The 12,817-nt window shown below is 46.3% G+C and overlaps 2 protein-coding genes across 4 annotated transcripts in view; one reads left to right on the top strand and one right to left on the bottom strand.

The window, feature by feature from the left end:
- The window catches only part of psme4a (proteasome activator subunit 4a), a 49,094-nt gene that overhangs the window by 34,956 nt on the left and 1,321 nt on the right, over positions 1-12,817 (bottom strand). For 2 of the 3 annotated variants that reach the window (XM_061227859.1, XM_061227858.1), the window contains exons 2-3: positions 994-1,134; positions 451-567 (exon numbers count right to left, since the gene is read on the bottom strand). In XM_061227859.1, the coding sequence (XP_061083843.1) occupies positions 451-567; positions 994-1,134 (258 nt within the window). Of the gene's footprint in view, positions 1-450; positions 568-993; positions 1,135-11,902; positions 12,415-12,817 lie in introns of those variants that run through there. The other variant, XM_061227860.1, reaches the window with a different exon arrangement.
- Positions 8,536-11,285, top strand: LOC133118519 (multidrug and toxin extrusion protein 1-like). Its single transcript, XM_061228592.1, has one exon. It carries the CDS (start codon positions 8,588-8,590, stop codon positions 10,373-10,375), a length of 1,788 nt encoding a protein of 595 aa, XP_061084576.1. The 5' UTR covers positions 8,536-8,587; the 3' UTR covers positions 10,376-11,285.

A 12,817-nucleotide genomic window follows, 5' to 3' on the forward strand; every position in this document is an offset into this window, starting at 1 on the left:
CTGGGGGTATCGGAGGACTCATCTACCCGTGCTGGAGGGCGTGTGTGTGTAGGTGGTGTAACGACCAATAACACAATCAGGAGAGACATACGCAGTCAACCAAACAAATTATTCTTGCAAAAATAATTAGATAAATAATGACATTAAATAAAGGGGGTGTGTATAGCAGCGGAGGGGATAAGAGAAATGGTGACCCAGTGACAACCAGGATGAGTACTGAATTCTACACCACATATGACAGCACGCTGTATAAACAAAGTCATTCGAACACAGCTGCGCAAAGATTTTACAGTGGGCCCCCAGCGTCCCAGAGAATTCCCCGCAGGAACATGAAGCCTCCTCGATGGGGTTGGGGGTGGCTGGAGCTAACACAGGAGATGCCAACCCCCCACCCCGCCCGGCGCACACACGCAACAGGCGCCCATAGGTCACCCCATGAGAGGGACTTACTTGGGGAACCAGTTGAGGCCGAGGTGCTCGGTCTTGGAGTAGAGGATCCTCTCGTGCAGCTCGTACAGGGGCCTCCAGGGCAGCTCCAGGTCCTCCCTGGAGAGCAGCTCCTTCTTCCTGGGGGGAGACGGGAGAGAAGGGGCTTCACTGGGACCCGGAAGATTGGTGGTTCAGCCCCCAGTGTAGCCACGATACGATCCATGCAGCCATTAGGCCCTTGGGCAAGTAAAGACGCTTTTACAGAGTAACAGAAGTGAAAAATGGGAGAAATCAGCCCGAAGCACCCAGATAGCATACGACTCGGGTAACGATATCTCAGGAGGAACCCTGCTATAGGGGAATGCCCATCCTCAATGCTGTCCTACTACAGGTTGAGATAGTAACAGTTCAGGTATTAAACTAGCACGCAAACTACAAAGTCCAGATGGATGGGTGAAAAGTGTGCAGTTCAGAGGGGGGGGGGGGTGGGATGGATAAATGGATGTGCGCTGAACCAGAGTAGGGAGAATACCGTACGAGGCAGAAGGGGAGGCGAAGCCTTACTTGAGGAGGTTGATGAGGAGCCGGGCGAAGCCCTGCATCATGCTGATCTCCAGCTTGGGGATGGTCACCAGCTCGAACAGGAGCTTGATGAAGAGAACATGGTCCTCCTTACTGAACTTTCTTCCGTACAGCCGCATGTACCTGCAGGACAGAGGGGATACGGGCAGGGTGAGGGAAAGAGCACTGTTGAGACTGTCCAACAAAGGTTAAATGGTAAATTGCACACAGTTGGCATTTACATGGTACGGGCTACCACGGTGGACTTACAAAACCGTAAACCACAAGTTGGTGACTCATTAGCTCAGGAGTTAAGAGCAGTCGTCTGGCAGTCGGAAGGTTGCCGGTTCGATCCCCTGCCCGAGCAAAAGACCTCACCCCAAATTTCTCCCAAAGAGCTGATGGGCTGCCATACAAGGTACCAATCCCTGTTGGTGTGTGTGTGTGTGTGTGTGTGTGTGTGTGTGAATGGGTGAATGAGAGGCATCGATTAAAAGCACTTTGGATAAAAGCACTATATAAATGCAGCCTATTTGCCGATTCAGGCCGGGGCCGGCAGTTGCAACAAGGGCGGTCGCCTAGGGCACCATCCGTCTGGGGAGACGCAATCAGTCCATCGCACTCCTCCTACCACCCCCTCGTCATCCACGATTCCAGCTGCATGCGTCACAGCTCATCTGCCTCGCAACTTCATCGCCATTTCCAGAGAAAAATCACAGGAGCGCAATAATAATAATATGACATTTTATGTAACTGCACACTCAATTTAAAATATGTAAAATGGACGCCACAAGCTGATAAGACACAGAATGCAAATGAGGTGGGAGAATGTGATCAAGGGATGACCACCCTGGCTGAGGGAAAGGAATGCGTTTCTGATTCACAAACGCCAATACAGCTCTTAACCACCATAACATGTACCTGAACAAAATTCTGCGAAGGAATATCAATCTTTCCCAAAACCCATGGAGTTATTCATAAATGATGAAGTGTGTTTCACATGCCACTAAGGCATACTAACCACAACCCAAACACACAACAAAGTGTTAGCAGTAACAGAAAGGATTGTTCTTTCTTTACACGCAAACTATCATAGCATAACCACAACAAACATCACATCAAACCATGAACAGTAAAAATTGCAGATCGTTGGCAGGGAGGGAGTCTATGGATGACAACGTATAGAGGGAGAGCAAGTCCCCAAACACTGGGTCTCTAAGTGCAGATGCAGGACAAACAGAATCGAGCTGCCGGCGACACGGACGGCATGTTGTAACCAATCGTGACAGACGACCGTGTCACAGAGATTTTCCCCCTTGTTCCATGGCGTGAAGGCACCAGAGACACTGCAGCCTCTAGAGACAGAGCAGTTAGAGGATCAGTTTCGAAAGGATCTCTGGAGATACCTGGAGACACACCTGGGGCTGGGTGCGTGTGTGTAACCACGGCTTTGCGCCACATTACAAAGCCACCTCCTCACTGCTGATTCACCGGTTCATCTGTACAGCTCTGCTAATGCATTTGTACATTGTTAATTAATGTAACTACTGCATGAGTTATTGGCAATTCATATTGGAAAGAAAGTCCGTTTATGCATTTGTTAATGGTTAACAAATTATAAGTTCATCCTATGGTTTGCTAATGTGTAAAATCACGTGACAAATATGTTAGTTGTTAAAAGTAATTTCATGCTTAATTAATGTACTTGCCCATCATTAATTAATGTCAACTACATTAGTAAATGCCAATTCATGAACCCCCATGACCTGTGTGGTGCCGCCAACTCAGTTGCACCAACAAACAGCTACATTTCACACGAGACATGCATAACCCAATACAGCCCGACTAGCACATCTGAATATGACTCCGGAAAGAAACGATGACTGTTCGTCATTCGTATCTGCCTGCGATCTCCTGGGATTCCTAGCCAGCGAACCCGACTCTCGCTGATGTTTGAGAGCCTCCGGAGCACATGAGGCCAGAAGATCGAATGAGACGGCGATGCAATTTATGTCCGTTAAGATTTCCTCAGCATCCCTAGCTAACACACAGGCAATTGGAATAGACAGGGTAACAATTGACTGCTAAAATTCGGAGAAAATTGGAAAAGTCTGAAAAAAAAAAGAAAAAGAAAAAGTTTGCTTTGTACTGCGAGTGTCAAAGAATGAACCTTCCCCTAAATCTGTTCCAAAAGCAGACGCTGACAAAGATGACAAAGCAGTTACTGAGGCCAATGCACCGAAAACGCAACTAGGCAAACATAAAGCTGGTCTCCAGACAACATGCCTTTGTAACTACACAACACCTACTCAACTACGGGGTCTATGGAAACACGGCCAGCAAAGCAAACCGCAGGGAGAGGCAACCACTGTATAGTTCCAGTTTCTTCCTCCATTCATTCAGACCCAATCTGTCCCACACGCTGGCTCGTTTGCGCCGAGACATCCTTTACCGGAGCAATCAGCTCCTTTTTTTATACATTACGCACTTGTAAATTGGGATTAAAAAAAACAAAAAAAAATAATTAAATAAACGATTCAGGCCGACTGCCTTGCTCGCTGGTACGATCACCGACCTGAGACATTAATGTGGAGCCTTTCCGGAATCCACCACCCCCACACAAACGGCTGGCGGGCGTCCATCTGAGAACAACTCGCAGAAGAGATTAGACAGAAAGGATTGAGCAACCCACACACACATAACACTCCCAACGCTTCACAAGTCTGAGAAGGGAAGAGAAGAGAAAAATCTATATCACAAGGTTTTAGTCATTCCTGCTTAATAACCCTCCCTCACAAGACAAAGCAGAAGTCTATCAATCAGAATACAGGCCAACATACACATGTAACCACAAATTATTTTTTCCAATATCACTATATTACTGAAAAACACCTAAATAAAAGAATCAACACTCACTGAGCACTTTATTAGCTACACCTACGTATTCATCCGATTATCATACAATCATGTGTTATTCATACAATCATGCAGACACTGGTCAGGAAGATGGCGATTGGTTTACCAAGCAAGCATTAGTTTGTTGTTTTAGACAGCAAGATAGCCAGCCATTTCCCTCAGTGCAAAAATTTTCATGACAGGTGCCAATGAAACCCAGATTGTATTAGGTTGAGGCTGGAAAGGATAGTGTTTTCTCATTTAGGATAGCTTTTAAACAAAGGATTGTTGTGAAACAGGATTTGTTGTATTCAATATATTCACCATTTTAATATTCATGGAATTGTTATATTGCCAATATCTATATGAGCTTCATATCAGAAAAGATCACTATCAGAATATTGCTGGACAATACTTAGGATATTCTGAGAAATATCGAGTCCCACAGAAGCTATAATGGCCAGCAGAAACTATGAAATTTAAGATAATATGTAGTCGTGGCATTCTGTACTTTCACACCAGAAGAACAGGTTTCAATAGTAAGGCAATGGCCCCAGGTTAGCAGGACGCCTGTAACTCTTTGCTTCACTCATTTGAGCGGCTGCAGTTCTGCTGATGGTTAACTGCCGTTTCCAGCCAACTACTATTTCCAGCCAACTCCGCTGCAAGCCTCACCAGAGCAGGATGACAGGATGCCTCGCTGAACCTGCGCCCAGAACACACAGCCAACACCCAAAGCACTGCCAGCCAGGGTAAACGGTGAACCACCTCATATTGTACAAGGGCAACCCAAGCCTCAAACCCAGTGCGCTCAGGACGCGCCAGCAGTTCTTCCGAGCGGCACCCCGTGTGGTCTCTCGGTTGGTCGATGTATGTCCGAGCTGGTCTGCCCACTGGGGACTTGCCATGCTTTGGTTGCCACAGACAGACTTTGCTGACTCGCTCTGCTGGGGCCAGCGAATCGTAATCTCCTTCCACGGATGATGGCCGAGAATGGTGGGATCTTTCCATCAAGTCTCTCATTCGTTGGATGCCGCTTCCACGAGATGTTGAAATCAGCTTGTAGGATTCTGGCGTCGGCTCCATCTTGTTGCTTTTGGAGTTTCCTTGTGAGGATCCATGTAGATGAACCATACACTAGTAACGATTCAACGGCAGCTCTAAAGAAGACTATTTTCAGGTTGCCAGGGAAGTTTGACTTCCAAATCTTTTGCTGAGGCCATGGAGTGCTCCCCACCCGTTTCCAAGGTGGATTTCGATGTCTCTTGTTGACGATCCGACATTGCTTCCAAAGTATACAAATCCCTCTTTTTGCTTGACGTCATCACCTGTGCAAGGCTCCTTCCTTGAAGGACACAAAGGACTCTGTTTTGCCTGCGTTTACATACAGGCCAAGTTTCCGTGCGGCATCTTCCACACGGTGAAGCAAGGCTTCGATTGAGTCAGCAAAGGAGGCGAGGTCGTCGGCGAAGTCAGAACCAGTGATTTTTATTTTCGGGGTAGCGTCTGCTTCTCGTATTCACCAGAGTGAAGCCAAGCTCATTGTGGGCGTCAGCAGATGTTCTCAACACGTAATCAAGGCCGCTAACGAAGAGGGCAGGGTGCAAGAGTGTCTCCTTGTAGGATCCTGGCAGGATCTTGAAGGAATCAGGTGTCGCCATCTAGGGAACACAAAATGGATTCTGTGTTTTTGTATAGTATCATGACTGCTGATACAGTCTCGCCGATTTGTCTGACGGTGAGAACTTGACCCGTTTGGATCGATTTTGTCTAAAGCAGTTTTGGTTTTCGCAAAAGTAAAGCCTCCATTTTCTGGTGGACGCAGTTGAGGAGGAGCAGGCTGTAGATTTTCGTTGCTATAGCCGTGAGTGCGATTCCTCTGTGGTTTGTTGTAACACCAAGGTTTTTACATTACATTATTGGCATTTGGCAGACGCTCTTATCCAGAGCGACGTACAGTTGATTAGACTAAGCAGGAGACAATCCTCCCCTGGTTTCCATTTTTGGGGAAGAGAAGGATACGCCCCTTTGGTCTAAACATGCTGATTTACTGTTGATTATAGACACCGTTGCACAGGTCGAGCAACTCTTGACCGAACTCACCTGCCTATCAGACTTTGGCTGGGATGTTGTCCAGACCACAAGCTTTTGTATTTGGTCGCTTTCTGAGAACTTCAGAGAGTTGTTCCAAGGAGAAGTTTCCTTTCTTCACATCTAGCTCGGTTTCGACAATGCGTTTGGTCGGCTCTCAACAATGTTGGGTGGTTTGCCAAGAAGATTTTGGAAGTGTTGTTTCCAGAGGTCGAGTCTCTCATTTTTGGCTCCAAGCTTTCAGGTTTGCTAGCAGATCTCCTGCATGAAGCACCCTCTCTGTACGAGAACTGCGACAAAGGTCTTTAAGGGTGGTGTCTGCAGATCTGTATTCCTGCTACCAAAAAACACATTAGGACTACTTCAGTAACCCGAGGTACATTCCAGATTGCTCGTTACGTGGTTACACAAGGATCCGAGACGCATCACAACCCTAAATACACCAGGAGCAGGCATTAACACCTTATACGGTACTGGGACAAACCGAGTATAATCACAACACATTAACACACCTATGAACATACAAAGTTTGAAACACTGGCTAGTGGCTACCCACAAAAATGCAAAGTCCCCCTATTTCAGGTCACTGTAATGTTTGGTACACAGTATTGCTATGTAAATTGAAGTAGTCATGTTTAGTATTTTGTTATACATCCTTTGCATGCCATGACTTCCTGATGTCTGTGACCTGTCAATATCACCAGAGTCTGGATGTCTTATTTTCAGGTTGTCTTACAAGTGATACTAAAACACTTTGCATTTAAATGCATCCATATGGGAATTGGGGGTGGAACTAGGTTCAGCTGTAAATTAGGCTGAATCTAGTATGGAACACATTTGTTGGATAAATGGCTTCAAGTCATTAAGGGTCCAAGGTACAATCAAATGGTATCAAAAGACTGAAACACTGGCTAGTGGCTACCAGCAACAATTACATCTGCATACGTATTTCAGCACATGGGGAAAAATAAATAGGATAGTATTACGGCCGTCATTGAACCACCGTAAACACAACAAAGCCGATGCCAGGTTTGAAGGAAACAAAGTTTTATTTTTGCAGGAGCGTAAGAAAGTGCTGCCCTACTGGCCAAGCACAAACACAAACAAGAGGTTCCGCCATCTTCTCCAGTACACCTCCTTATATAGGCAGCTTCTCCTGAGGAAGTCTTCATATGGGCCTCCGATAGCCGTGCCGGGTCCTGTAATTAGAAAGAGGACACACGTGCAGACCAGCGACCCCCAGTGGAAGGGGAGGCACGTTTCCAGAAACGGGACTGGAACTGCGATGCGTTTACTGTCCAGAGTCCATTTTCATTTGTCATTGTAGAGTAGTCAACATCTAGAAGGTTTTAAGCTCCTTGACAGTGTCTTGGAAAGCAGAAGCTTCAGGAGGATGGATCACTTGGTTGGGAATGAGTATCTAGGTCAGCTCCGGAGTTCATAGTTTCCATCTTGCTGAACCAGCAGGGATTGAGTCGCAGGGACTGCAGCCAAACGGGCATTACATCCGCCGCCATCCCGGCTCAAAAGTCCCACTCCAAACAGGGAGAGTTCGCCGGTGGAAAAGGGGGGTGGGGGTCACGTGAGGTAGTCCAAATCACGCCAATTTAACTACAAAAACATTGTGGCTCGGTCACAGCAATGTTGTAGGAGGATTGATCATTGACTGGAGACGCACAGAACCAGAATTCACTCTGGTTCTGGTTCCACCAAAGTGGGCGATCTGGGGAGAGGTAAATTTAGGTTTGGTCCAATCTGGGATTATGGATCCAGGATCTATGATTATGCCACAATTTCACCTGTGATTCACAGCATGGGAACAACAATACTGCTATTCAAATAGGTCAGTTTTTTTGGATTATGCATTTGAGAGCACGTGTCCGAATGTACCACTCTTCATATTCTCCTGGTATAATTAACATCAGTATGAGAGAAGCATGTGTAAGAAAAAAAAAAAAAAAGGATTCAGGTGATTTTCATTTTCATTATTTTTTTTATTTTTTTTTTTTAACCAAATGAATCCACACAGCCTGCCAGTGTTAGACTATTTAGCACAAGACAGCTGAATTCAATACAGTTTTCATATGGAAAGGGGTCATAATAATTTGGAAAATTGTTGGTATCCAAGACTGGGCTTTCAGCTGATTGCATTATTCTAGAAGACATATTGGGACATTTATGATGGTGAAGACATTTGTTTGGGGTCCTCTTGACCTAAATTTCAAGCAGAATTGCCTGTTTCATTTGAAGCCCTGCTCTGTAATTCTTTCCCCTCACGGACTGCAAAAAGCCAAACAATTTCACAGAAAATCTTCATCGGAGTGCAATCTAAGCCTACGGGTGAGCAAATTGTCATGGGAACCAAAGTGTGAACGCAACAGAACAGCCTGGTGCCAGCGCTAGTATGCAAAGCAATATGCACATAGGCACGGCGAACACAGCTCTTCGTGTGAAGAACGTGTTCCTCCCACCTCCCCCATTGGCCGCTGCATCAGGATCGTCGTGATTGGCGAGTTCACGAAGCCAGAATTCGGGGGAAATTTTGGAGGTAAGCTCAGTCTGACAGCAGATCCCAAATATCGACCGTCATCTAAAACGACGCCGCTGGAAAATGGACGACACCGAAACCGAAACAACCGAGACAAACGGTGAGGTAACCTGCGGTAAAAGTTCTGCCACAAAAGCCACGTCAGATTCAAGGATCGCTTGCGGTGCGTGTCTGAGACGCTTGCGCGGCTGGATACCCGTCGACTACAAAGAAGAAACCAGGCAAGTTTTAAAATTAGCGGTACCTGTGACCATCTCACGGCTTATGATAAGCATGATCAGCTTCGTCAGTGCCATGTTCTGCGGACATTTGGGAAAGATGGAACTGGCAGGCGTGTCGCTAGCCACAGCTGTGATAAACGTTACCGGGCTATCTATTGGAGACGGATTGTCATCGGTGTGCGATACACTGATCTCTCAGACGTTTGGAAGCAACAACCTGAAGAGAGTCGGCGTCATTTTGCAGCGGGGCATTCTCATTCTGCTGTTAGCATGTCTCCCATGCTGGGCCGTCCTCATAAATACGGAGACCATCCTCCTGGTTATAAAGCAGAATCCGACAGTGGCCCAACTCTCGCAGCTGTATGTGAAGATATACATGCCTGCACTTCCAGCAGCATTCATGTACCAGCTACAGGGGAAATATCTGCATAATCAGGGTATAATTTGGCCTCAGGTCTTCGCGGGATTAGCAGCCAATATTGTGAACGCACTGGCCAACTACACGTTTCTGCATGTGCTGGACCTGGGGGTGGCCGGATCAGCTGCCTCCAATGCAATCGCCCAGTTTTCCTTAGCCACGTTCCTGTTTGTCTACATTGTCTGGAAGGGCTTGCACAAGAACACCTGGGAAGGCTGGTCTAATCAGTGTCTGCAGGAATGGGACACCTTCATCAATCTAGCCATTCCTAGCATGCTTATGCTTTGTTTGGAGAGCTGGCCCCAAGAACTTGGAAGTTTCCTAGCAGGACTGATCAGTGAAGGAGAACTGGGAGCACAATCTATAACATACCAGATGGGCTCTGTTACGTTCATGTTCTCTCTCGGGTTTTCTGTAGCTGCCAGTGTACGTGTGGGCAATGCACTGGGTGCTGGGAAGATCACTCAGGCCCAGCTGTCCAGCAAGGTGGCTGTAGTCTGTGCTGCTGTGGTCTCATTTTTTGTGGTTTTAATCATCGGGAATCTGAAGAATCGGATTGCCTACATTTTCACGAACGACCCGGAGATCGTGGACAGGGTAAAGGACCTCACGGTGTTGTTTGCCTGCTTCAATCTCCTCGACTGCATAGCGGGCGTAACCGGGGGGATCATAAGGGGGACCGGGAAGCAGGCGGTTGGGGCAGTTTGTAACCTGGTGGGGTACTACTTTGTAGGCCTTCCCATCGGAGTGTCCGTGATGTTCGCCACACATTTGGGGATCGTGGGGTTGTGGGTAGGTTTACTGCTTTGCGCATTTATGCAGGCTCTGTTCTTCACCGTATTCCTGGTAAAGCTCAACTGGAAGAAAACCATGCAGGACGCCCTGGTTCGGGCTGGGGTACAGCTCTCTTCCAATGCAGGGGAGAGTGCAGGTGAGGGCCCGGCACTGGATAAACCGGGCTCCTCCCAGGCCTTAGATCTGGACGTCCAGGAGTGTGAAGGCTTCTCCGCGGACAGCGGCAGGGACCTGGAGAGGCTCGGTATGGGGGAAGGGGAGGGCGAGAACGGGGATCAGCAGGCCCACATCACAGTGGGCGAGGTGCTGTCTATCAGGCAGCTGGTTCTGCGGCGGATGCTGGCCACGTTCGGAATGCTGCTCCTATTGGCCGCGGGAATCGCTGGCAGCCTCCTGCTCCCGCCCCTCCTCAAGTGAAGGGCAGCCCGTAGCGTAGTGGCTGAGGTCCATGACTGGGACCCGGCAGGGTTGGTGGCTCAATCCAATCTTGTAGCCACGATAACTTCCGCACAGCTGTTGGACCCTTGAGCAAGGCCCTTAACCCCACATTGCTCCTGGGGGGATTGTTCCCAGCTTAGTCTAATCAACTCTAAGTCACTTTGGATAATATACAAAACTAGAACAAGCAAGTACTTCAGGTACCTGCCATTTTAATTCTCATGCATTCTGTAAAACTTGAACCCATTCCATTAATTTGTTGCCAAGACCAAAACAAGGATAAAAGCATGTCAACAACCTGGCAATGTCTATAGCTCATAAGGATGTCAAAGTGCTTAAAGCACAGCTTCACTTGTAATTTATTTTTCATTTTTTCAGTGGAGTGCAGTAAAATTAATGGAATTTGTGAGAAAAAAAAATGTTTCTTAAAATATAATTCGATATTTTAATTATATTCATTGAAATATGTTCAGAAATTAGAGGCATTGGTGAAGATCAACAGAAAATGCAACCAGATATAAACAGACTATGATACAACAGGTCTGTGTCAAACAATATCCAAACAGGTCTGAATTTCGTGTCACAAGCGTGAAAAAGCACACCCCACATCGGGTTACTGCGGCCCTGGCTGGGACAGGAGGTGACCCACAGAGGTCATACGGATTAAGGATACGCGTTAAGCAGGACAGCATGACTCGAAGAAAGGGCCACGATCACAAATCACTTTCTAACAATCGACGATGACTGGGTCAGAGACACACTTCCGTCTGAAAGGTTCACTCTGAAGAGCGGTTAAAAAAGCTCAGAGATCTGACCGCCAAGTTTCTGTGCCAGATGGAAATATCCCGCCCACGCACACTGTAGGATGTGCAACAATCAACCGGCACAAGCCACAACATAGAGGAATGCAGTATAGCCACTGCTGACCTGCAATACTACACTAATGCCAGACTACCCAAACAAAAGGTTCCATTTGGGCTTAACTCTCAAAGAACCTGTATGTTTAGTTATTTAATCCACACATTTATTCTAATTGTCTAATTGAGGGGGGGTTATACAAATAATGTTATGAGAAAGGTTCGAAGCACCTCACTGGCCGCCTAATGCAAAACCCAGATAGCCTACTTAAATAACCGATGGTGGCAGTTGTGCAACGTCTCAGAATGTTGTTTTCATCCACAACAGCACTGGCCCTGGCTGCCATGAAGAGCGATGTAATTCAAGCTTTATTTATGCACACGATGTATCCATCTGTTTATCAAAACACAGAGACCATCCAGGATCTTAAAAGGCATGTGCAATATATAGGACCTCACATTTCAGCAACGCACGGTGCTGTGAAGCAATTTTTGTATATTGCAGGCAGCGCGAAACATTTGCATGATAACAAATAAAGAAATGTGCGGCACTTAAACAGGGTGACGCAGTTCTGTCATTTGTAAAAAAGCAAATACAGTGAAGTGGTGAAATGATGATCAAATAAACGGAAATTAAACGTGCAATGACCTGGGTGCGTTATCTTGGCTCTGGTTGGATATGATGGGACTTCAATAAAAAGGAGAGGGGACTATTGCGTTTGAAACCACAGGCAAATTAGCGCTGCCTTTCGCAAGACATTCGTGACTCGCCAACCACACACTCACACGGTACAAACGCACCCGGCTAGGCGACACAGCTGCACAAGCATATTTTCCTAGCACTTTTTTTCCCCCCCAAATAGAACTGGTTCAGTTTGTGCGAACACTTGCGATATCACCTTGTCTTAGTTTTCATCTAACGTTAGTATATACTTTAGACATGCCACAGGTTGTCTTTACCTGTAGTTAGAATTTAACAATACAATACAAAAGCTAGACTAAACTCCCTGACATACGTTGGACCAATCATCTGACCAGTCATTGAGGTACAGTAGACATTGCCACGTAACGTTAGATCCTGATTCACAATAAGTTACATCAACAAAAAGGGCTTACACAACCATCAGTACAAAAAGAAAAGGATTGCATCTAAAAAATAAACTGAACCCAGTTAACATTAAATATTTCCTGGATGGGATATGAAGTGAACAATTAATGGAAATTCATTAAATTATTGTATACTTAATGAATGAAGAAAAACCAACGTGAAAAATTGCTATCCGGCGTTGATTTCCACAATGTTATCTGCACACTGACACGAACTCAACACGATTTACAATAGTTATTAGCTGTAGTAAGCTGGCCATAATAAAAACTTGCATAGGTCATGCCGGACTTTGGAAAACGTAGCTAGCTAGAGCTAACGTCAACTTATTAGCTCAGGTCAGCTAATTTAGCATGGAGTTCCAGGCACTAACTAACGGTTACATCCACATTCTAAAACTGCAGTTGACCTTGCAATTTCGCCGGCTACGAGTTGATGGTATTAGAATGAACTCGGAGA

This window comes from Conger conger, chromosome 18 (assembly GCF_963514075.1).
Source record: "Conger conger chromosome 18, fConCon1.1, whole genome shotgun sequence".
In the NCBI taxonomy this organism is placed as follows: Eukaryota; Metazoa; Chordata; class Actinopteri; order Anguilliformes; family Congridae; genus Conger; species Conger conger.